General features: G+C 38.5%; 1 protein-coding gene across 2 annotated transcripts in view; it reads left to right on the top strand.

Annotated features, from left to right (window-relative positions):
* The window catches only part of APBB1IP (amyloid beta precursor protein binding family B member 1 interacting protein), a 99,478-nt gene that overhangs the window by 40,867 nt on the left and 32,617 nt on the right, over positions 1 to 25,994 (top strand). For both annotated transcript variants that reach the window (XM_038529749.1, XM_038529748.1), the window contains exons 3-7: positions 2,207 to 2,294; positions 5,019 to 5,311; positions 7,826 to 7,903; positions 13,638 to 13,797; positions 14,970 to 15,091. In XM_038529749.1, coding sequence (XP_038385677.1) covers positions 2,207 to 2,294; positions 5,019 to 5,311; positions 7,826 to 7,903; positions 13,638 to 13,797; positions 14,970 to 15,091 — 741 coding nt within the window. The remainder of the gene's footprint in view (positions 1 to 2,206; positions 2,295 to 5,018; positions 5,312 to 7,825; positions 7,904 to 13,637; positions 13,798 to 14,969; positions 15,092 to 25,994) is intronic.

Here is a 25,994-nt window from a genome sequence, read left to right as displayed (position 1 = left end):
TTGTGCAAAAAGGAAACCAAGCCATTGCCACTATTTATATGAGAAATATTTAAATACACAAATATCCATGAATATATATTTTTTATTTTTTATTTTTTATTGGAGTTCAATTTGCCAACATATAGCATAGCACCCAGTGCCCATCCCATCAAGTGCCCCCCCAGTGCCCATCACCCAGTCACCCCATGGCCCCACCCACCTCCCTTTCCACCACCCCTTGTTCGTTTCCCAGAGTTAGGTGTCTCTCATGTTCAGTCTCCCTCTCTGATATTTCCCCCTCATTTTCTCTCCTTTCCCCTTGAATCTCTTTCACTATTTTTTATATTCCCCATATGAATGAGATCATATAATGTTTGTCCTTCTACAGTTGACTTACTTCACTCAGCATAATACCCTCCAGTTCCATCCACGTTGAAGCAAATGGTCAGTATTTGTCGTTTCTAATGGCTGAGTAATATTCCATTGTATATATAGACCACAGCTGCTTTATCCATTCATCTTTCTATGGACATTGAGGCTCCTTCCACAGTTTGGCTGTTGTGGACATTGCTGCTATAAACATTATCCATGAAAATATGAAAAAGAAGAGGTAATACTACATTAAGACAGATTCATGAGAGAGAATTAGATCCCAAAACATGCAAGAATTTAAAACATGATAAAAATAGCATTTTAATTAAGTAGGAAAAAGGAGAATTATTTAATAAATTGTGTTGGAAAATCAAAAGCTGAATTTCTACCTCAGACCTTATACCAGAATGAGTTCCGTGAGTCAAAGATCTAAATATATGATACATATAGAGAAGAAAAAATGAGGAAAATCTTTATCCAATCTTAAGATGTGGGTAGCTTTCCTAAGCAAGACATGACACCCACAAGCCATGAAAGAAAGAAGGAAATGTATAAATATAAAAATTTTAAATATCCAAAATGGCAAAAAACAAGTAAACTATGAGTTCATTTTGATACCAAGAATAAACAAAAATAACAAAAACAAAACTATCAGTCACTGTGAGAGATTGACAGAGCATTAACTTGATACTCTAAAAATTGATAAATAAAGAGAAAGAACTGAGCATTATCTTAGTCTTTGTATGGTCCCAGTCAAACTGTATTTGAGACTAAACAAATAATTAATGAGAGAAAGTTCTTTATTTTTTTAAGATTTTATTTTTAAGTAATCTTCACACCCAACATGGGGCTTGAACTAACAACCCTGAGATCAAGAGTCACATGCCCCACAGACTGAGTCAACCAGGTGCCCCACGGAAGTTTTTCTTTATAGTAGAATTCCAATTAAACATTGAAAAGGAATGAAGAGTTAGAAAATCACCATTATGCAACTTCTGATGAAATAAATTTTCAAGCATATGATGTTAAAGGAGATTAGTGCATACAGAGCAGTGTTCTTCTCAATCTTTAGTCACATATTACCTCTATGATTTTTGCCATGTTGCAATCCATCTGTCCTACGATTTTTTGTAATATTTGTCTTTAATTGATTTTTAAAATTAAACTTTATTTAAACCTCAAGTAGGTTAGATGTTCTAACTTAATTTTTTCACAGACATCCAAAGAGACCCACAATCATTGTAAATAAACTCTTTAAAAGAAAAATTTTAAAAGTTTCAAAACTTTTTAAAAGAAAAAAAAATTTAGATTGTATATATAATATAGCTTTTATATCATATAGGAAGTCATTTTTTCAATTAAAACCCATTATTTACAAAATTAATAACTTATTCCATCCTAATTTCTTTTTAACAAGAATTTTATTAGATAAGAGTAACATACTACCTAATGGCAGATTCATCCTGAAACAACTTTTATCTTCCAAGTGAACATTCCTTTTCTTTGATGTCATTACTTAATTTCTTATAGAATTGCATACAGTGTATGTGCCACAAATGCACCATTACAGGAGCTATTTTTCTGTTATTTATAAAAATTGACTGTCTCATGCTCATCATTTTCAGTTGACCTGCCTTGTTTCAAAGATGTACCTTGTAGAATAATTTTTAAGTTGTAATTTTCTGTAGGGAAAAACAAACACAAAACATTTTCATGTAAGAACACAGTTTTTAAAGATCATATTTAGAAAGAAAATATGTAAACAATAAATTATTTTTACTAAATGATTAACATACAGTGTCCAGCATGTTCATGTGGTGAATAACTTTGGGGGAACGGGGATCTATTTTCACAGAGTTTAGGAGTGGACACTCTTCCTCCTCCTGAATCCAAACCACCCAGAGCTGAATTTAACTACAGTGTGGGTTTTAAGGACTTAAATGGTAAGTATAATAATGTATATTCTTAAGTAACTTGAGATGTAATGATGACTAAAATCTGTACAGAACAGGGAGGAGGGCGGGGGGTGGGGGTGAATGGGTGACGGGCACTGAGGGGGGCACTTGACAGGATGAGCACTGGGTGTTATTCTGTATGTTGGTAAATTGAACACCAATAAAAAATAAATTTATAAAAAAAATAAATAAAATCTGTACAGAACTACAATTTAAAAATAAAAATGTAAGGAAACATCCAGGTTCCGAGATCATCACATTATTTTATTAACAAAAATCTCTCTTCTTATTTAGTGTGGAGACAGTAGCCCATATGCTATTCAAATTATAATGAATCTTGAAGTAATTGCTTCAAAGTTAATGAGAATTCACTGCAACTCTTAAAAAAGATTTTCCAAAGACTGGCTGGCAGTACCCACCAAAAAAATGAAAAACAAAATAATAGAGAAGCCCAGTTACAGAAATCCAAAACTTCCAGATTTTTTTTCTGTCAGTCACTGGATTTGTTTCTGTTATTTTCAATATTTTTTTTATAAACCCTTAGGTGCCAATGCCTGCCCCTGAATTGGTTACAATACATCTCTTCTGACTACTTTTCCCACTACCTTTTCTGTTTGCCATATAAATTTACTATTCATGTCAGTCATTTTCATCATACAATTGAATGATAGTAGCATTCATGATGTTTCAAAAAGCAATGCACTTGAGTAAAATGTATGATATTAATAAATAACATAGACTTGCACATATAAACAATGCCGAGTTGCCGCCTCTTGTTCACAATGGCTAAATGCTTTAATCAATTCAGTTAAAATTAAGAATTAATACTGCAATTATAATCAAGTCAACTAATGCTTTCTAAGCACTCAGTACTAGTATCCAAAAATTACTGAATATATATATATATATATATATATATATATATAAACATAGTAATGTTGAAGTGCAGTAACAAGAAACTCATGTCATTGAGATAAGATATATACATGTGGCACAATTTGGGTATAGGACCAAACTATTAAAAGGATTGATATGTACTAAAAATTAGTGTGTTGGGAATCAGAAAAGGAATAAGTTTCTTACTGTCTTCACATTGCTAAAATGAGTTAAAAATATTTTGCCCAAAGTCATTCAGAGAATTAGTGACAGAGTTCTGAATAGAATCCACTTCATTCTTATTCCCCAATTTTATAAAGATACAGTTAGGATTATGATTTGCTTTGGAAGTTGTTAATATGAGAATTATTATGGGAAATTTGTCCCTAAGATTTTAATAAAAGATTAAAATCATTTGCTTAGATGGCAGCAGTCACATGTGAATGTGCCTTATTTGTTCTACATATATTTTCTCTGAAATTTTTTAAATTAATTTAATTTTATGAAGAAGTTATTTGCAAAAATGGCTTAGAAGATGATGAATCCTTCTTACGCAGATAGGAGATCCAGACCTTAGTCCAAGTGCTGTGCACTAGCACTGTTAGCAGGAGTACAATATGCTACATGGTGTTTATTGTGATGATGTTTGGCAATAAATCTTTCACAAAGCCTCATGCTTCTTGCTCATTAGGCTGCATTTCCTTGTTCCAGTACATCCTACACATAGCAGGTGAATCCTTTTCTTCGTGGATCACTTCCGTCCTGCCCATGCTGTGTTCATTACCTTTGCCATCCAGGGAATGCCTGATCACCAGAGCACTCTGCTGACACCATTCACTGACATCACTTCCCTTAGGCCTCATCTCTGTCAGCTTTCAGGATCACATGTCCAATGGCCTATCACACGTGGAAGAAATTCCAATGAGAATTGTCCTCCCCTGCCCCCACCGAAAGTCTACATCTGCCCTTTTTTTTTAAAGTCAACTCTTAGCTCACCATCTTACAAAGTCTTTACCACTTAACCCCAACTTTTAAAATTGTATTTTGCTTCAGCCTCCTTAGTGCTTTATCATTAATTTCCCTCTTCTCTGAATGTAAGAGTTTCTGTAGTTGGATGGTATGCCTACAGAAGCTCTATCCTTACCAAAAGTCTCAAAGCATATTAAACTCCAGTTGATTGAAACCTACTTTCTCCCAAGTATATTTATCAGTGGTGCTTCTGGAAGAAACTCCCTTTCCATCTGTTTCCAGCATCTCCCCTCCCCTGCTTTTCTAAATCTCTCAGATCCTGCACCAGAATATACAAGAATTCCTACTTAGGCAGTTAATGATGTGCTTGGATCTGACTTTATAGCTAAACTGTAAGGGTACACATTTTTCTCCTTTTATTTTTTTTTGGGGGGTGAGGGATTCAACTTTGTTGAGATATAATTGACAAATAAAATTAAGACATTTAAAGTGTACAGCGTGATGACTTGATATATATATCCCAGGTGAAAGGATTTCCTCCGTCGAGTTAATTAACACATCCATCACCTCACATATTTACCCTCTTTGGTATTGTTGAGAACGTTTAAGTTCTACTCCCTGGGCAAATTTCAATTATACAATAATGTTATCAACCATAATCACCATGTTAGATAAATTAGATCCTCAGACCTTATTCATCTTTATCACTGAAAGTTTATACCCTTTCTCCAACCTCTCCCTATTTCCCCCACCCCTTCCCTAGCCCCTGACAACCACTACCCAAATATCACTCTTAAAAATGACCTTATTTTAGTTTTTCCAAGTATAAATTATTGTTTTGATCATTAACATGATTTTCCCCATCAGAGTCCTTAAATGCACTGGAAGATCAAGATTTAGATGCTCTTATGGCAGATCTGGTGGCAGACATAAGCGAAGCTGAGCAGAGGACAATCCAAGCACAGAAAGAGTCCTCTCAGAATCAGCATCATCCAGCATCCGTAGAGGTACCAGATTTCAGTGGAGCAGCTGCTCTTAGTTATGGAGCAAATGTCACTGCAATTAGTGTTAGCCAATATGAGAATGACTTACCACCTCCGCCAGCTGATCCCATGTTAAACCTTCCTCTGCCACCACCGCCTCCTGAACCTCTATCTCAGGTAAGTGTGTAGGGCAAAGATGGCAGGATCTTAAAAAAACAAGGATACCGAGTACATTCATTGCAAAGCCAGATTCCTCCATAAAAAGACACATTGGTGTGTATAAAGAACATACTGGGGCCATATTCAGGAGTTATTATACCTTGGCTAAAATTTATATTTGTATGCAATGCTCCCTAATAATACTCAACCTTTTGGGGTAATGTTTTATTAACTTGACATGAACTGTGGGACCAATATATACACGTGTGTGTCCCTGGTGCTAGCCCAGTGCATAAAGTATTGAAAGCATTCTTTATGTAATTCTGAATTGAATTAAATGGAATTTTGTTGAATATGTCAACTCTGTTCAGTAGGGCAAAGATACTATGAATCATTTGTAGTATAGTAGTTGAGTGGGGCAGGAGTAGGGGTGTTCTAGAGCAAGCAGGTGATGAGTGCTCAGTATTAATGAATTTCTGAACCCTGGGAAGATACACATCTGGGAAATTCATATCACCATTATTTGGAACATTAACCTATAATGTGTCTCTTATAAAAGTAAAAGGAGCACTTTTAAGGATTTTTCTTACAGTAAGCCACTTGAAAAATATTTTAAAGTAAGAACCCAGCTCTATTTCCTGTAGCTTCCTCATTTGTTGTACTGTGTGATGATCAGTATTCATAAATATGGCCCTAGTAACCCTAAAAGTTCCTACAATGCCTTTTAAATGAATGAATATTAAATATAAATCAAGTGTTAAGTCATACTCTATCATGCTCATTGTTCTAGTGTGTATTTATTGTAGAAATATTATTTGAAAATTAGTGACCCATGTAGAGCAGAGGCTTTTATTCCCCAGCTTTATTTTATAATTGACATATAACACTATGTAAGTTTAGGGTGTTATCATGTGATGATTTGGTACAGATATATACTGCAATATGATTACCCTAATATGATTAGTCACACCTCTATCTCTTCACACTACCTTTGTGTGTATATGCATGCACACATGCACATGTATATGGTGAGAACACTTAAAATCTACTCTCTTAGCAACTTTCAAGTACACGATATAGTACTGTTAACTATAGTAACCATGCTGTACATCATTAGATTCCCAGAACCTACTTGTCTTATAACTAGAAGTTTGTACTCTTTGACCAACATCCCCCCATTTCCTCACCTACTCCCAAATTCTGGCAACCACCATTCTACTCTTTCTATTTCTATGAGTTCAACTTTTTTAGATTCCATATACAAGTGCAATCATTTGGCATCTGTCTTTCCCTGACTTATTTCACTTAGCATAAACCCTTTGGGTCCACCCATGTTGTTGCACACGGCAAGATTTCATTCTTTTTTATGGCAAAATAATATTCCATTATATATATACCACATTTTCTTTATCTATTCATCCATCAGCAACACTTAGTCTGTTTCCATGTCTTGGCTATTATGAATAATGCTGCAGTGAACATAGGAATGCCAATCTCTTCAAAATAGTGATTTCATTTTCTTTGGATATTTACCCAGAAGTGGAATTTTTAGATCATAGGCTGTTTCTATTTTTAGTTTTTTGAGGCACATTCATACTGTTTTCCATAACAACTCCACCAATTTACAGTCCTACCAACAGTGCACAGGGGTTCTCTTTTCTCCACTTCCTCCCCAACAGTCATTCTCTCTTGTCTCTGACAACAGACATTCTAAAGAGCAAAGGCTCTTAACATAATGTCCATGAAGATTTCAAGGAGGCCATGATTTCCTGAAAGTATATGCAAAGTTGAATACACATGTAAAGCTTTATGGGCTTCGTGGCTTTCAACATATTCCTAAAGGGGTTTGTGGCTCAAAAAAAAAAAAAATTAACAATTACCAGTGTGAGAGGATATATGTCTGCTTTCAGGTAATAAGCATGTAACCAGAACAGCTCATTTCCTCATCATTGTAAATTGGTATGAAGGCCTTAATAATCTTATTCTTGGAATATTTACTTACAAGTATCAAAGGACTTTTGGGCTTATAAAATATTTCACTCTCTTTTCTGCCTACTCATATGTTTGTCAGTGTTTTCTTGGTGAATTATAAGTTTGAGTCTAAGTCTTAACTTTCAGGAAGTACCCCTTTAGGACTCAAATAAAAAGCTAAGAAGAATTCCAGAAAACACTAGCTGATCCAGAAGAATGTGTATAATTTCTTAGAGTATTTAAATCCCTTGAGACCCACCAACAGATTCCTCAGGTTAGACCCCACTCAGAGATTTTTGTGGACTCCATATGTGAAGCTTGTTTAGAGTCATCGTTTTATCTTAGAAATTAGCGCTTCTAAGATACAAAAGATGCCTTCTACATCTTTGGGCTGAAGATTTTTATTACAGTCATTTAAATTCTGAAAATCAAACATGAAATTTGGTGCCTCTGAACCCAGCCTTTTGTCAACATAAAGCAACTAAGATGTTTGCCATGGCTTGGGTACTTTCTCACTGCTCTTCTCTAGTGGACTGTGTCGAATGTCTTGCTATTTTACAGGAAGAAGAAGCAGCTCAAGCCAAGGCTGATAAAATTAAGCTAGCATTGGAAAAACTGAAAGAGGCCAAGGTCAAGAAGGTAAACTGTGAATCATTTTTATGTGGGACAGTTAAATTAATAACATGGTATTATACTTAATGATAAAAAAATAAAATAAAATTTTGAGTGGTGTTTTCCAAATAGTTGTAATTTTTTTTTAATTTTAGGACAAAGATAATTACATAGTTATTCTTTCTGTGACATCAGTTAGCTTATTTCTGACTAATTAATCAGAACCTATGTTGATGTAAATGTGGAAGCTTCCAAGTTTCTGCTCCCAGGGCTCCTGGGGGCACCTTCTTGGGTTCTGCTTAGCTGCATTGTAATCACCACAAGTGGCACCACCTCCTGGACCCGCCTTAACTGGGTCAGAGCTCAGCCTCCATTGACCTTGCTAATAAGCATGTCCATGATTGCTTTTGTGCCATTTTCTTACCCCTGAGGCAGCTTTCAGCCCTGCTGCCTGCCCTAGATATCCTGGTCATCTCCAGAGATCCCAAATGTTTGGGCTAGTGCTCTGGGTTCAACGTTGCATACATTTTGAGTTACCTACCTAATCCTATTTTTCCAATAATCCTGCAATTTTACTGAGTTGTTTTCTGTAGACTATAGCTTTCCAGAACATATATTATAACAGAAACACATGTATTTAACCTTAGTAGAATAGAAGCACTTACCTTATAGCAATTAGGTGTTGATAATAGTTAATTTGGTTACTTAGGAGAAAGACGAAATAGTCTTATTTCAGTTCCTGAAGCATATGCTATGTCTGAGACCACTTAAGAACTTTTTACTTCTAGTTGGGGGAAAAACATTAGACTCTATGTTCCTACAGCACCTCCCATGATTCCTTGAATGAAGGTGTTCAATACATGTTGAATGATATTCAATAAATAGTCCTCAACTGTCCCTGGATCCAGACTTTCAAGGTTCATCTATGAGAGTCTTCCTAGATCAGTCTGATCCTGTTCATTCTAAACATGCATGAAGTTTTTTTTACCATTATCCTCCCCTGTTCTCTACATGCAAGAACATGTCCCCCACCACCTACCCCATTCTCACTATCTGATGTCACCACTGCTCTTCCAACACTCCAGGTATGCCCTGACCTCAAGACCTTTGCAGTTTATGGTACCCAGTCTCAAAAGTTCTTCCCCAGATTCCAGTGGGTTTTCTCTGTTTCTCCCCTAGGTCTGGTCACCTGCTCAATAAAGCCTTCTCTATCTGACATTATGCACACACCCACAATACCCCTCCTTCTTCCCTACTTTCTTTTTTCCCTCAGTACTCATTACCAGCCAACATAATAGCCACTCTACTGTTTATCATGTTTATGTTTATTGCCTACATCCCCTCTCTACCCCCACAGAAGTTCTTCCAGGGATTTTTGTGTTTTCATCTCTGGTGCAGCCCCAGTTCATAGAGCTGGGTTTACAGAGATAAACCAGGTCAGGTCCCTGCCTATGTAGAATTAAATTCTAGCAGGGGAGCAAGTGTTAGGAAGTAAAATAAAGCAGAAAAAAGTGATGGAGAGTGCCCAGGTCACTTCTAGATGGACCTCATGATGGAGGAAGCCTCCCTGAGGAGGCAGTACCCTGAGCAGGACTGTGTGGCCATTGCTCAGAGAGCCATTGAGTAGGAGGGAGAGTAAAGAGGACTTGAGGTCAGAGAGGCAGGCCAGGCCACTCAGCCTCACAGGCCCGAGAAAGAGTCTGGAATTTGAGTTCATTGGGAAGCCACTTGAGGGTTTTTAAATCGGGGATAATATCTGGTTTTGAAAGATCATCTCAGCTGCTGTGTGGGAAATGGATTGTAGGGGGAAGGATGACAATCAGAGTGGCCCATTCTACAGCCCGCTCTGGCACAGCAGCTCACTGTCCATCATTGTGGGCTGCACTGGGTCAATGACTTTACCTGTCAGATAAAAACACAAAAAGAAATGAGTAAAAAGAAAATTCATAGGTACTTAAACTATTTTAAACCACTGTATTGTTTATAAAAAGGGGGCCACACTGGCTATATTTTCAGAGGGGAAGTGAAAAGAGAAGTTGATTGTTAAATAAAAAGGTAGGACAGCTAGCTGAGTTGATCTGCTTCAACTAGAGGTTAAGAGGTGGGTAGGAGAATGGCAGCTGTTTCCTGCAATGTATCAGAAAGCCAGAGAACTTCTCCATAACTTAGGTGGGTGAATTGTAGCAGTAAACACTAAGCAGAGCCTGTATTGACTCAACAAAGAAGATGTAAAACAGAAGACACCCTGATCAGTGGGAAAGGAGAGAAAATTAAGAAGCCATGTTGTATATTTGGTCTGATTTCAGACACTCCAAACATATCCCTTAAAACAAAAGCCTTTAAGCACAGAACATTAAGAGAATAACTAAGATGTGCTCATACATAATCTGCAACGTGGAAATCAAGTCTCTTTGAAGTACTTTGACCTCAAGTACTCTATGGGGCATTGACATCATTTTGGATTGCAAGTGATGAACACAGCTTATGTGACAAAGCTTTTGGAACTGGAAACTTGTTAATTTCATATGTTCTTTTGCTTTAAAGCTCTGTGACACAGGAGAACAATCTCAAGTGAATTTTAGCACGGAAGCAAAAAATATATATTATAAAGGATTTAGGGCTAGGGTATTTTTTATTTAACAACTTGCAAAAGAAAAAGAAGAAATTTTAAAAACCTTTACTGTAACAGATTAGAAAGGGGAGGTTTTTTCCATGCTGAAATCATTCTACCCTCTATCAAACAGTGTAAATATGAAAAGCACTCTGCTTGCTAAATCACATAACTGGGATCTAGCAGTATTATGTGTTGGTGTAGCTACTCTTCAGCTTGTAAATGTGATAGAAGCTGTGAAGAATAGTAAATATAATTTCTTCTTGCTAAAAGTCACCAGCCTTCTCTTGCTTTTTTAATTTTCTAAGTTCTATAATTGTAGACATTCATAACTACATGTGGATTAAATTTAGTTTGCAGTTTCTGCCAAAAAATAAAAGAACAACTTTTCATCACTGTCAAATTATGTGGTTTAGTTTTTTTTCCCTCTATGTAAAAACAAAACAAAAACAAAATATGTTTTATTTTCTCAGGATCCCTATGCAGAAATGAAATGTGGTCAAACATTGTTACATTTTTGCATCAGGGAGATTGTCTTCTCAATCCTAACATTGGCAGTGTTTCTTAGGACATGTAGCCTCTCTACAGCAGTAATTCTCAGCAGAGTGACTATGCCTTCCACACACAGAAAATAAATCCTAGGAAAGCATCCTATTCAAGGGATTTTCTGTTTTTCTGGCAACCCTCCATGCTTCATTTCTCAGGTCATATGAGTTTATCTTTGACATTGTGGCACATTTTAAATACATGAAAAGACAAACCTACAAAAAACAACAATCCAACAAGAGGTTTCTGGGGTATAGATTTTACAGGTTTTCAAGGAAGAAAAAAGTATTCTACAGACAAGGCTGGAATAAAGGTCTAATTTGAATGATCCTGGGGAGAAGAAATGCACTTTTACTGCCCTGATGTCTGTGTTTTGACTCTCAGCGTGCAGGTGTTGAGAAGAGAAGGCATATAGAGTGCTTCAATTTGTGGTTCCTGCAGGCCCCTCACCCAGATTTCTATCTATACCCACACCCTCAGTCTGTCTTCCATATCTCTGTGTAACAATCCACAGAAACTGCACTCTTCATTATGTTCACTACAGAATGTTTTCTTTTTTTTTTTAAACATTTTATTTATTTATTCATGAGAGACACAGAGAGAGAGAGGCACAGACACAGACAGAGGAGAAGCAGGCTCCATGCAGGGAAACTGATGTGGGACTCGGTCTCGAGACTCCAGGATCAGGCAGGCCCTGGGCCGAAGGCAGGTGCCAAACCGCTGAGCCACCCAGGTGTCCCCCAGAACATTTCACAAAAGTGTGCGTTAGGTTCTGAGCCCCTAAGAAAGTGCCCCTCCTGTCCCACTTCCACATAATCTGATCTTGAAAACATTCTGATTACGTGGAAGTAGGACAGGAGGGGCACTTTCTCAGGGGCTCAGAACCTAATGCACACTTTTGGGGAGGAAGAAATATTACCAGTAGTCTGGCCTCTCCAGGCCTTTGTCCCCTTGTTTGATAATGGTAAGTCTCACGTGTGAGTAACCAGCACCAACCATGGACCAACAGGATAGGCAGAACTTGTCTTTAGCTGTTTCACACTTCTCTTTTCAAGTTAGAATAGAAATTTAAGCAAGAGTATTATCAAGTGGTTCTGGTTGGTGATGTTTCCAGGCATTCTCTGTTGGTGTGTATAGTGTGTTGAGTTAGCAGGCACCGCAGGCTGATGGTCATTGAGGGCAGTGTTGTCTGGAAAGGGAAAGGTCTTGCATTCAAAGATAGACTCTAACTTGATTGACTCTGACTAAAGCTACTTCCCACTTAATTAGGTAGGATCAGTGATCTTAGTAAAGAATAAGAGCACAGATCTTCCCAGAAAGAGTCGTAGAAAATCTTCCCTTAACATACATGTGTAGTAAATTGAGACTTAGTGGGCACATTTCCAGTGTTCCTTTTAAAGACTAAATAGATGGCCCCATTATAACCTGTAGCACTCATAAATAACAACTACTGTAATCAGAAATGCACTACAAATACACAGGTGTCAAAGAAAATCCAAACTCTGGCTGTATTATTTCATGAATTAATTCTATTGTATTACATCAGAATCATGGTCTCTCTGGGGAGGGAGGAGTCAGAAGGTCTAATAACTTTGCCAAGTTGCCCAGAAGAAAACAGTAAAGTCCTATGTCCTTACTGAATATGAGTAAATTCTGCTCCCATCGAACCCTGCAGATCTGTATTGGGATAAATTCCAATTTGATGGTAAAATCAGTGCTGGAGAATATTTTTTTAATGAAATGAAAAGTAAGCTTGATCACTGATTTGCCTGTGTGCCTTCATAATAGCTAGTTTCTCTGTCTTCATTCATTTTGCCTAATCCACCTCTAATCTCAAACATATTCTGCTGTAACACAGCCTATTTGCCCCCGTAAGCATGCTGTGTCACTTGCACTGCTGACCTTCAAGAGAATTGTAGATTAACCAGCATGGTTAATCTAAGTGTATCTTAGAACCCTTGGGTTGCATGAAATAGGACTCAACTTCAGCTAAGCAAAAGAGAAGAATGTATTATAGATACACTTTCAATCAAATGCTTCTTGGCTCCAGTATAAATCTGAATAAGTGCCAGGAAGATGTTATGAAAGTAGGAAGCCATCACTTTGATTCTGTTTGTTTTCTCTTTCACCAGAATGTGGAGTGCCTGAAGGCTGGCAAGGACTTGATTATGTGTGGTTTGTTTTGTTCTGTTTTTGTTTTTGTGAATTACTTTCTCTACCTCTGTATCCTTAGTGCCTTAGACAAGTACTGAGCATATCAGTTCATACTGAGTGACTTTGCAGGACACACTCTTACTTATTTTTTTTAAATTTTTATTTATTTATTTATGATAGTCACACAGGGAGAGAGAGAGAGAGAGAGAGGCAGAGACATAGGCAGAGGGAGAAGCAGGCTCCATGCACCGGGAGCCCTGATGTGGGATTCGATCCTGGGTCTCCAGGATCGTGCCCTGGGCCAAAGGCAGGCGTCAAACCGCTGCGCCACCCAGGGATCCCCACACTCTTACTTAAATTCACAGAAACAATAGCAGCTTTGAAATCTTCATCTTCATGACCTTCTCCAGTTGCTGAAATTTACTGGCTGCTCTGTGGCTTTATCCTCAGCTTGTTGTCAAGGTACATATGAATGATAACAGCACTAAGTCATTAATGGTGGATGAGCGGCAATTGGCCCGAGATGTTCTAGACAACCTTTTTGAGAAAACCCATTGTGACTGCAATGTAGACTGGTGTCTTTATGAAATCTACCCAGAACTACAAATTGGTAAGTCCCATCCCCAGTGATAAACTCCTCCAAGAACCTGTGGGTTTCCTTTATGATGGGTTTGGTTTCTTATTAAGAAGAATTTGGTTCAAGGCTCTCAAGACTTCCCATAAATCACTCTCCTCTTATGTCACATTCAGTGCTTGCCTCCTCATTTCTCTGTGAAGAGGCTTGGATTGTAGCAAGTGACCACACCTTGGGGCATGTCAGCATTATTACTGCCACTTCTCTAGTGGTCCCATAAGGAAGAGAAAGTGACAGGATGATACCTCTTACTGCATGCTTAGTAAGCTGTGCAAACCGGGGCAGGGGGGTGGGTGGGGTGGGGGGGCTTGGATATCTGTCAGCTAATATATCTTTAGAGTTTCCTTCTTTAAACTATAGTGTAACTCTGTCATACATCAATGTTTCCCCTTCTACCATCCCCACTCATTTTATCTAGTTGAAGAGGCTCAGTCCTAAAGAGCAAAGGATAGTTGGTAGAAATTGATGGAGAGGAAAAAAAAGGTAAAAAAGCAATTAAAGAAAGATTCTTTTTACTTCTCATTGTCAAAATCACTTGGAACAGTTTTTTTTTCTCTCAGGAGAGCTTGATGGAATCCAGAATTGCCTGCCTTAGAAGCTTTCAGTGAATTTTTTTTTTTCTGGAGGAAAAGGTCTCTATTGAAACAACCTCTTGAAGGATTTTTTTTTAACTCCCTGAGTCAAATAGAGAAATGAAAAGCCTTCCTTTATGTTTACATTTGGCTCAGATATGCATATATTGTTTTTAGAGTCTTTGGGGTAATATTTTAGAGAACATGTCACATGTCTCACAGCTTCATTCAGAGTTGTTTAGTCAATTATTGCTTCATGGTCCTTTTTATGAATAAGATGTCTACCTCCATCTGGACTATTTAAAGTAAAAAATGCTAAGAGAAAAGTGAAGTGACTGGCTATTGTCACAATATTGTATGTTCATCTGCTGTACTTTTTTATGGAAAATAAGTTGAAGACCTGGCACTGAAGAAGAAACATAATAGGAGTGTTACAGTGTGGCATTATGTAAGAGTGAAGAATTTCTAAAAACCAATGAGAGGTAGAAAGCATTGTGTTTAACTCAATACTAGCTTATTTCTCTGTTGGAAACCCTAATGTCTTGAGTCTGAAAGAATGCTTTCTTGTTTCATCAGAAAGGATTTTTGAAGACCATGAAAATGTTATTGAAGTCCTATCAGACTGGACAAGAGACACAGAAAATAAAGTGCTGTTTTTGGAGAAAGAGGAAAAATATGCTGTATTTAAGAACCCCCAGGTAAGATAACTTGTATATAGTTAAACCACATAAAGTATGGAGGATATTTTTTTAGTCTTACCTATGTACTAACAAACATCATTCATTGTCTCACAAAATAATGCAAATTTATTCCTTTCAGAAAACACAAACCCAATTCTTATATCATATGTAAACTAATAGATCCTTGAAAGATTTAAACAGAAAAGAAACCAATTTGTTTCTTTGGATTCAGCGTCCAAAGCATATCTGTCTGTTGACTAATCCTCTTCTTCTGTCCTTATTTCCATTTGGCTACATTAATTCGGTATACTGTGTTGCATTAAGAGTCATTAATGCTTCATGTTTTAAAGACATTGCTTTTTGTTGTTGCTAATATTTGGTGCTTATTGATGCTGGAATAATTAAAGAGAGCACCTAGAAAATGTCCAGTTTATTATGATTTAATTCTACAAACAGGCCACATAATAAAAAACATTGTTCTCCATATTTGAAAAGGCTTCCTTCAAGTCATGTGTACAAGGATGTTACAGAAGTGTAGACCTTTTCCCACGGTGGCCTCTAGCCAACTGTAATTACATGAGGGTCACTAAGACTTTTTTGGAAGTCAAAGAATGTTAGACACAGATGAGATTGGTGGGGACATCCAGACACCTTTATATTTTACAGGTTAAAAAAAACAAGTCCTGGGGTGCCTGGGTGACTGTCAGTTAAGCATCCAACTGTTGATTTCAGCTCAGGTCATGATCTCAGGGTCCTGGGACCGAGCCCCCACTTTGGGTTCTGTGCTCAGCAGAGTGTCTGCTTGAGAATACTCTCTCCCTCTCTCTTGGCTGGTGCTGCTGCTCACTCTCTAAAATAAATAATTTAAAAAAAAAGACCCATATCACTAGAGGCAAAAATAGAAGGATACTCTTAGCTTTCTCATGAGAAGAATACTCTTTCCTCTACACTGTGCTTTTTTGTAGAGTCTTCTCTAGGTTTTTTGGTGGCACACTGACAAAAAAGCAATTAAATACTATTGTCTTTGACAAATATTGAACAGTAAAAGTATGGTTGGCCCTGAACACTTAGTGGGGTGGGGAGGGAATTTAGGGTGCCAACCACCCATGCAGTTGAAAATCTGTGTATGCGGGGATCCCTGGGTGGCTCAGTGGTTTAGCATCTGCCTTCAGCTCAGGGCATGATCCTAGGAGTCCCGGGATCGAGTCCCACATCGGGCTCCCGGCATGGAGCCTGCTTCTCCCTCTGCCTGTGTCTCTTCCTCTCTCTCTCTCTCTCTCTCTCTCTCTCTCTGTCTTTCATGAATGAATAAATAAAATCTTTTTAAAAAAAAAAACAAAAAAATCTTTAAAAAAAAAGAAAATCTGTGTATAACTTCTCACTCCTCAGAAACTTAATTACTAATAGCTTACTCTTGACTGAGAAGCCTTACCAATAACATAAACAGTCAATTAACACATATTTTGTATGTTATGTATTATATAGTGTGTTCTGACAATAATAAAGGTAGAGAAAAAAAACATTATTAAGAAAATCATAAGGAAGAGAAAATATATTTATAGTACTGTATTTTTTTAAATCTGTATATAAATGGACCATGCAGTTCAAACCTGAGTTGTTTAGGGATCAACTGTACAAAATTTTCAAACCATAACTACCTTCAGTGGCATGCTTTAATGCCTATATTAGTTAGGGTACCATCTCAGCTTCTGTAACAAGGAGACTTCCCACAATCAGTGGCTCGAACCACCTAGAAGATTGATTCTTCCTCACATACCAGTCCAGGCATAAGTGGATAGATAGGCTATGCCATCCTCAACAGGTGGCTTCTATCTCAGTGCCCAAGGCAGCTTTTCTGCTTGGCCATCTTCCAGTCCTTAGGGAGAGAAGAAAGAGCCAGGGAAGTATACAACCAGGCTTCTTATTGGAAAGACCTAGAAATGACACTTTTATTTCTGCCTCCATCCCATTGGTTAGAACTTAGTCACATGGTAATATTGAGCTACACAAGGAGCTGACAAATGCTATCTCTATCTGAACAACCATACACATAACTAAATTTGGTAGTTACATCCAGAGTTACCACTTTGTACGATTCCTCCACAAAGAACCTTTCACATTGAGTCTATAAAAATGGTGCCCAGGAGTTATGTCACATGTCTATAGTATTGTATTAACCAAGAGGAGGAAGAGGAGAATGAATATCAGTGAATCTGCAGCTTGCTGTGGCATCTAATGAATCAGTGCACAAAACACAACTCTATGCTATGAATTTTTACAAAGTGCACATCCCATTTAACCACCACCCATGTCGAGAAGTGGTATGCCAGCAGACTCACTTATGCCCCTGATCCCCATTACCAAGAGAATCATGATTTGGACCTCTCTGGCCTTGGTTTTTCCTGCTTTTGAACTTTATATAAAACAGAATCATACCATAATACTCTTTGGTGTTTACCTTCATTCATGTTGTTGCATACGGCAGTGCATAGTTTGTTCTTTTCCTTTGGCATTTAGTATTCCATTGTGTGATTATATCAAAATAAGTTTATCTGTTGTATTATTGATGGACATTTGTTTCTAATTCAGGGCTTTAACAAGTAATGCTATTGAAGACATTCTTGTACCTGTCTTTTGTTGAAATATGTAGACTTTTTTCTTGTATATATGCCTACAAATACCATTGCTGGATCATAGGTGATACACATATTTAACCTTAGGAGAAAGTGCCAAGCAGTTTTCCAAAGTGATTGGATGATTTGCCTTTGTTAGTATTGTATGAGAATTTCTGTCATTCCAAATCATCGCCAGCCCTTGGTGTTGCCATTGAAAAAAAAAAAAAAAGTTATACTGTATGAATGTGTAGTGGTATTTCCTTTGGTTTTAAGTAGAATTTTTTATTGCCAATGATTTGAGTACCTTTTTAAATGTCTATTATCCATGTAAATATTTCCATTTCTGTGAGGTACCTGTTCAGATCCTCTCCCATGATTCTCAGCCTCTCACCAGGGAGAAAATATGGCTCTCAGAATGTCTCAGCACCTCTTTGTGGTTCCTTTCTCTCTTGGATTTTGGCCCTTTGAGTCCTGGTTGCCTTCATAGCTCTCCAAAGCCTTTGCACAGATGGCTTTTGTGGAGCTTTGGTCTAACTACAAGCTACTCTATCATAGGAGGAAGCAGAAATCCTCCTGCTGAATTTTTCTGAATAATAATATGTTCTTAAAAACCAAATAAGTGGATTGTTCTAATTTACAATCACATTTAAAGACCATAATGGAAGTGGAAGCATTTTTGAAGCTGCTAATTTTAGGTATTTCCATTTTCTCAGTGTTTGGTTGGATAATCTATCTTCTGATTAGTGCTCTGTGTGAATAACTACTACTACTTCAGCATGCTAACCTTAGGGCTCTCTCCTTGTTCTTGAAGTAGACTGTGACCTTTCCTATGTTGATATCATGGCTCCTAAAAAGGGAGGCCTCGTAATTTTGAAATATCTGCAGTCCCTTTGTAAGAGCTACATATTGAGACCCTTTGATAGTTTTTAACAGAAACAACTTTTTAAGTTTACACCAAAAGAATAACAAATTGTAGTAGGGAAGAGTATTTCTGGAGAAACTTTCTTCTGGAAACACAACCTGTAGATTCTTTTGCTTAATTGTCTTAGATTTTGTCCTCAAGCAGTATCTCAAGCAGTTGATTCAAAAATCCAAATACATCCTGTATTTCTCTTGGGTTGTTAGTTGTTTTTCAAAAGTAATTGTCAACACTTACGTGGTGGCAAATCCCAGAACACAGTAGTACGTAATGGATACCTGCTTCCACTCACTAGTCAGAGCAACATCTGTGAGCCTACAGCATGATCATCAGGCCCAGCTGGATTAGGGTGCTGACTAGGAACTATTTCAAGAGTTAGAGTGGCACCTGGGTGGCTCAGTCAGTCAAGCATCTGCCTTCAGCTTAGGTTATGATCCTAGGGTGCTGGGATCAAGCCCTGCATCAGGCTCCCTGTTCACCGAGCATCTGCTTCTGCCTTTCTCTCTCCCTCTGCCTCTCCCCTTGCTTGTGCTCACACACATATATTCTCTTTCTCAAATAAATGAAATCTTTAAAAAAAAAAGAGTTAGTTAGAAACTGTGTGTGAAGAACGATATTTAACCAGAAATTATAAAAGGAAAAGACAGACTCTGTTCTTCCCAAAAGGTTTCAGAATATTGAGTATCTTTCTCATGTTGACTTATATGATGAGCCTTTAGTAGAATTCACTCCATTTGCTTAGATTTAGCAAACGTTGTAGAGTATCTGTTTACGTGTATAACCTGTGCTATTTATGGAGGATACAAAAATGAAGATAATCTTTGCTCTTCCAGCTTTAACATGAGAGTGGCATAGGACAGAGACTGTGGCATGGTGCTGTTTTAAGATTAAGTCCTAGTGCACAAGGTGCTACTGATAGTGCAGAAGAGCTTTCGTGAAGATATATGCTGAGAGTTTTAGTTTTGAAATTACTATATTAGTTCAAATTACCCAAGGTTAGAAGAGCAATGAAACTAGGAACTGGGGAGTCCGTTAATCCCTCAGTCCCAACTCTAAGGAAAAAAATGCTCTCTGCACAGATGCAAAGAGAGTGCAGCTCAAGGCAAACCACAGATTTTTGCCTGTTGACAGATACTGACTAAAGAACAATCTTGCCCTGATTTAGGGTGAATTAAAAGGAAAAACCAACATTGTGTTTATGACAGAATACTGTAGGACCTGACAGAAAATAGCATGTGAAAGACCTTCTAGACAATAAATCAATACAATTAATAAACTTAGGATTCAGAAAAAAATTGTGGAAAATTGTTATCTTCAGTAGAAGGTGGTGATATATGGTCCAAATAAACCAGAAGAAAAGGCAACAAAATAAGTGTTAAAGAAAAGAGGATGGGAGGGCAAAGAAGGGAATCGGATCTGGAAAGCTGTGAGATGAGATGGAGCACCAGCTTCTGTGGAGCACAGGGAGGGCAGGGAAATTTACCTGGAGAAACTGATGCCCAAGCAATCACCTGGTAAACTTGTAGGAATTAGTCAGGGGAAGAGTAGAGTGGAAGCGACAACTCTAAGCAATAGGTGTGTGAAGAGTCCAGGAAGTAAAAAGGATGTGCATTTAGGTCACGAGAAATAGTTGTATGGCTGGACCATGGAGAGTGAGGGTAGAGACAGAGAGTGACGGTGCATTCAGATAAACTGGTGGGAAAGAAACTTGTCAAAATACTATATTGATTAAAATAAAAAACAAGTCAGAAATGGATGTTTCCAGTCACAGTTCATGCAGTCATAATTGTATGGGATTCATTTAAAATGCATTTTCAGGAAAGTTAGTCAGTTTTCAGCATTCGGTTATTTTTAAAAATCCAATTGCAACCACCAATGCCTACTTTTCTTTGATATTAGACTGCATTTCCTTGCCATAGTGTGATCCAACTTTGCTATCATGACTGAAGCTGTTGCATGGAGTGTGCCCTACTCTTTACAGGTGCACAAAGCTGATGTTTAAGCTTCAATCTTGCAGAAAAATGATTCGTGGAAGTAGAGATGATGAGTGAAATGCCATCTGCAGAAGGTTATGATATGACAGAAGGTTCTACAATCACTGATAATAATCATGGGTACTATTCATTATATTCAGACTCTGGAGTGTTTTATTCCTGCCATCTCAGTGCTTGACAGAGCTGGCCTGACCCCAGGGGCACCTACCATTCCTCAACTAGGTCCTTGTCTTCCTAGCTGGGAGCAGGGAAGTGGCCAAGGGCATCAAGCAACAGCTTTACATACATACACTTCACTCATCCATATTTCACCCAAACCCAGAACTTTAGGAATAGATGCCAAATAAGCAAAATTGGCTGGGAATGAAATAAAGAGAAGAAACTTGGAAAAGTCTGACAAATGGCCCCACAGTCTTAAAGATAGATAAAAACCTAAGCACTACTAAATACTGAGAGTGCATTAGAATCAGTAAGACCTTTGTTGACATCCAGGATCTTTTTTAAGATTTTATTTTATTTGGGGAGACAGAACGTAAAGACTGCTAGGGAGACAGAACGTAAAGACTGCTAACTCTGGGAAACGAACTAGGGGTGGTAGAAGGGGAGGAGGGCGGGGGGTGGGAGTGAATGGGTGACGGGCACTGGGGGTTATTCTGTATGTTAGTAAATTGAACACCAATAAAAAATAAATTAAAAAAAAATTAAAAAAAAAGATTTTATTTTATTTGTTTGAGAGACTATGTGCACGAGCAGAGGTGGAGAGAGAATCATACTCCCCACTGAGCAGGGAGTGCAATGTGGGGCTGGATCCCAGAACTCTGGGATCATGACCTGAGAATGAAGGCAGATGCTTAACTGATTGAGCCACCCAGGCACCCCATATCCAGAGTTTTTCAACACTAGTTCAAGTAGATGCAAATAATGCAATAAGCAACATATTATGAATTTTGACATTTTAAAAAATATCCAATGGAGTCCAAATACAGTTTCAGGGGATGCTTGAGTTGCTCAGCGGTTTAGTGCCTGCATTTGGCTCAGGGCGTGGTCCTGGAGTCCTGGGATCAAGTCCCACATCGGGCTCCCTGCATGGAGCCTGCTTCTCCCTCTGCCTGTGTCTCTGCCTCTCTCTCTCTCATGAATAAATAAATAAAATCTTTAAAAAATATATAGTTTCAGGCAATTTGATTTCCCACCAGCATCCGTGTAAGCAGCACATGAATAGCTTTTTTTTTTTTTTAATAGACTTTATTTTCTGGAACAGTTTTCAGTTCATGGTAAAATTGAGAAAATTCTTATACACTCTCTGCACATACATTGCCTCTCCCACTATCAACATCCCCCACCACAGTGATGTATTTGTTACAGTCATTGAACCTTCATTGATACACCATTACCATCCAAGTCCATAGTTTACATTAAGGTGTGGTGTTGTACAATAAGCTTTTTTTTAACATTTGGGAAATTTTAATTGTTCCTCGTTTTTCCCCTTGAAATATTCCCATTCCATTTTCTCCACAAAGGTTTCTCCTACTGTAATGTATTTTTATGTTTATAATTCTCTAATTGATCTCTCTCATACTTCTTTCGACAAACTGTTTATAAATTGATATGTAATCTTTTTAAAAAAGATTATATTTATTTATTCATGAGAGACACAGAGAGAGGCAGAGACATAGGCTGAGGGAGAAGCAGGCTTTCTGCCAGGAGCCCAATGTGGGACTCCATCCCAGGACCCTGGGATCACAACCCGAGCTGAAGGCAGATGCTCAACCACTGAGCCACGCATCCCGATACGTAATCTTTTATATCCTGTCATTGTAAGGCACATAAGTGTTAAAAAGTTACACAGTTGGTTAAAACAATTTCAAAACATTAAAGCTATAAATATTGATATTAAGCCTAAAAAGGAAAAATCTGGGGGGAAACATCTCTTAATGAGATAAATAGATGAAACATTTTTCCCCTCTGATTAGTCCTAGGATAAAGGGATGAATGTTCAGCATCAATTATATTGCTGTTTTTTATTTCTATAGAAGTTAAGTATTTTTTATAGATATCAGTGGTGAGAAACCTTGTTCACATAAATGAGTGGATGAGAACAGAAGAGCTTTGTGAGAGCAATCCCATCCTGTTTCTTGAATTCCTTCCAAGTTATCTGTCGCTGAAGAATCAAGGATGATTCTTTTCATAAACCACCTGACAGGATGATTGGGTGCTTTCCATCGTGTAGAAGCAGGGTTAGAAAGCATTTGACTTCCTTTTTTTTTTTTTAATAAATTAATTTTTTATTGGTGTTCAATTTACCAACATACAGAATAACACCCACTGCTCATCCCGTCAAGTGTCCCCCTCAGTGCCCGTCACCCATTCACCCCCCCCCTCCCCTTCCACCACCCCTAGTTCGTTTCCCAGAGTTAGGAGTCTTTATGTTCTGTCTCCCTTTCTGATATTTCCCACACATTTCTTCTCCCTTCCTTATATTCCCCACCACCACCATTTATATTCCCCAAATGAATGAGAACATACACTGTCTGTCCTTCTCCAATTGACTTACTTCACTCAGCATAATACCCTCCAGTTCCATCCATGTTGAAGCAAATGGTGGGTATTTGTCATTTCTAATGGCTGAGGAATATTCCATTGTGTACATAGACCACATCTTCTTTATCCATTCATCTTTCGATGGACACCGAGGCTCCTTCCACAGTTTGGCTATTGTGGCCATTGCTGCTAGAAACATCGGGGTGCAGGTGTCCCGGCATTTCATTGCATCCGAATCTTTGGGGTAAATCCCCAACAGTGCAATTGCTGGGTCGTAGGGCAGGTCTATTTTTAACTCTTTGAGGAACCTCCACACAGTTTTCCAGAGTGGCTGCACCAGTTCACATTCCCACCAACAATGTAAGAGGGTTCCCCTTTCTCCACATCCTCTCCAACATTTGTGGTTTCCTGCCTTGTTAATTTTCCCCATTCTCACTGGTGTGAGGTGGTATCTCATTGTGGTTTTGATTTGTATTTCCCTGATGGCAAGTGATGCGGAGCATTTTCTCATGTGCATGTTGGCCATGTCTATGTCTTCCTCTGTGAGATTTCTCTTCATGTCTTTTGCCCATTTCATGATTGGATTGTTTGTTTCTTTGGTGTTGAGTTTAATAAGTTCCAAAAAAGATTTGTTTTGAGTGGTGAGTCTTTCCCTCTCACAACACTCGTGTTTCAAGTTATCCCTTTGCTCAGAGCCTTTGAGCTTCCCACACAGGGCAGTGAGATTCTGTGTAGCTGTGAGGTGTACCTTTCTTGTGTGTGAAGTAGGGAAGGGGCCTTCCATTCACAGGCAGATCCGCTTTGGAGAAGAGTACACATTGAAGTTTAGGATGTGAAGACCGATGCCCTTAGAGTACCCTTAGAGGAGCTTCAGTACATTCCCCAAGGGGGACACAGTTTAAAGGTCCCCAGTCTTGAGTGATGGCTCAGGCTCCCCCACAGTTAACTGTCTCCCTGCTTCTGAATCTGTCACAATTCTTATAAAATAACAATCTGTGTCATTTTCATCTTCAACTATTAGGAGGCTCAAGGAGGGTGGGTACCATTGAACTTCTTGTCAACCAGTAAGGACACTTAGCTAATGATAGCCATTGAAGCATATATCATAACTGGGTGCCTCCAGCAGGAGGGTCTTCCAGTTCTTCGATCAGAGACAGCCTCCCTAAGGAAGCAATGTTTCTCATGTTCGCCAAGGGAATCAAGATGAGGGAGAGAGGCAGGAGGGGAGATTCTAAGCCATAGTGTAGGATTATTGAGGCCCAGAATCAAGCCCTGTTCAAGGAGTAGAAAGGCCCACTGAGGCTGCTGTGGAGAATGGGGACAACAGTGTGCAAGGCCAAGTTGATGGACCTGCCACACCGTGCTGAGGGTTTTCAGTTTCATGAACATGGCATTTTCTGTTCAAACTTGTCTTCTACAAAACTGCCTCTTTCTGGAAGGCAGTCTCATGGAGTGGCCAGACTGTGGATCCTAAAATCAGACAGGTGGGATTTGAATCCTGACTCCATTGCTTGTTAGCTGTGGGCCCTGGAGCAAATCATCTAACTTCACCAAGTCTCTATTTTTTTTTGTCTGAAAATGGAGATAATTTGTTTTTAGAAGTGTGTGGTGAGAATTAAAGGCTATCATCTACACAAAGTGTAATAATTATCATTATTTTAGTTTGCTTCATTGTAGAGAATAGTCTAGAGAAAAAAAAAGAAATGGAGGCAATTGGGAGGATGGTAGCAACTCTCCAGAAGGCATCTGCAGTGCTCTTGGATTAGGGTGATCACAGTGCAGCCAGGCCAGACTTGGTGTGGGACAGTGGTGCTCTATCTCAGAAGTTTGGAGCAGGGACTCAAAGAAGTGTGAATAGGAGTCTAACCTCAGGCTACCTGAAGTTGTTCAGGACAAATTAAGGGGATAAGGATTTAATCCCTAGCTTCCCCAGGATGTCAAGCATTTGCTCAAGAATGACCAGGAAATATTTCTTGAGCATCCCTGGAATAAAGCCAGGGAAGGAGACAGTAGGTGAGATGCAAGGCCAGGAGCTATCTGCTGGATGTAATAGGCAGAAGGAACAGAAGTATCTAGGAACTACTGTGAAAATAAAAGTAGTAACCAGCATTCTTCAGAAAGTGAAGTCCATGCAGAGCACAAATGAATGACATGGGGACATTCTGCTTGGCTGGGTGCCTGGGGGCATGAGGTCAGTAGTCAGTGAAGTACAGCCAGGATACTGTAGGCTGTGGAAGGGTGTTTAGCCCTGTATCCTAAGGACTGAGACAGAGTTGTCCAAGATGGGCACCTGTTCTAGCCCAGGGCCCAGGGTGTGTAGACTTTAAAGGATGTAAGCTCATGGGCAGGAAAATCCAGGATGAGGAAAAGGAGAGATTATGTTCTACTCATTAACAACTGTGGCTGCCCTATAGCTGAGAAAGTTTCCCAGAAAATTAAGCACCTTGTCAAAGAAGGTCTAAAGAAATTCTTTTATATTTCTATTTTGCATTTTAAGTAGCCCTGATGACTAGAAGAGAATAAAAGGATGGGTTGGTAATGTGGAATCCCACAGGGAGTGGAGGACAGGCATCTGTGCAAACTCCCAATATTTATTAGGGCCTGGGGCAATTGTAGATTGAAGGCTTATATACCGTATATCTGTATATTTAAAGTTCTAAATCAAATTAATAAGCAGTTAAATGTGTTCTGTCCTCCCACCTTATTGCCTTCATAATGACCTAAGAGTTTAGACTTAGTATTCTTAGATTTCTTTGAGTTCTGTGCAAGATGGTGTCTTGGAACTGCTCATGACCAACCCCTAGACTTCCCCCCTCCATCCATCCCATCCATCCTGAGCCATGGGAGCCTTG

Source organism: Canis lupus, chromosome 2 (genome assembly GCF_011100685.1).
Source record: "Canis lupus familiaris isolate Mischka breed German Shepherd chromosome 2, alternate assembly UU_Cfam_GSD_1.0, whole genome shotgun sequence".
Lineage (NCBI taxonomy): Eukaryota > Metazoa > Chordata > Mammalia > Carnivora > Canidae > Canis > Canis lupus.
The sequence above is the reverse complement of the archived record's forward strand: the minus strand, read 5'-3'. Positions and strand labels throughout refer to the sequence as shown.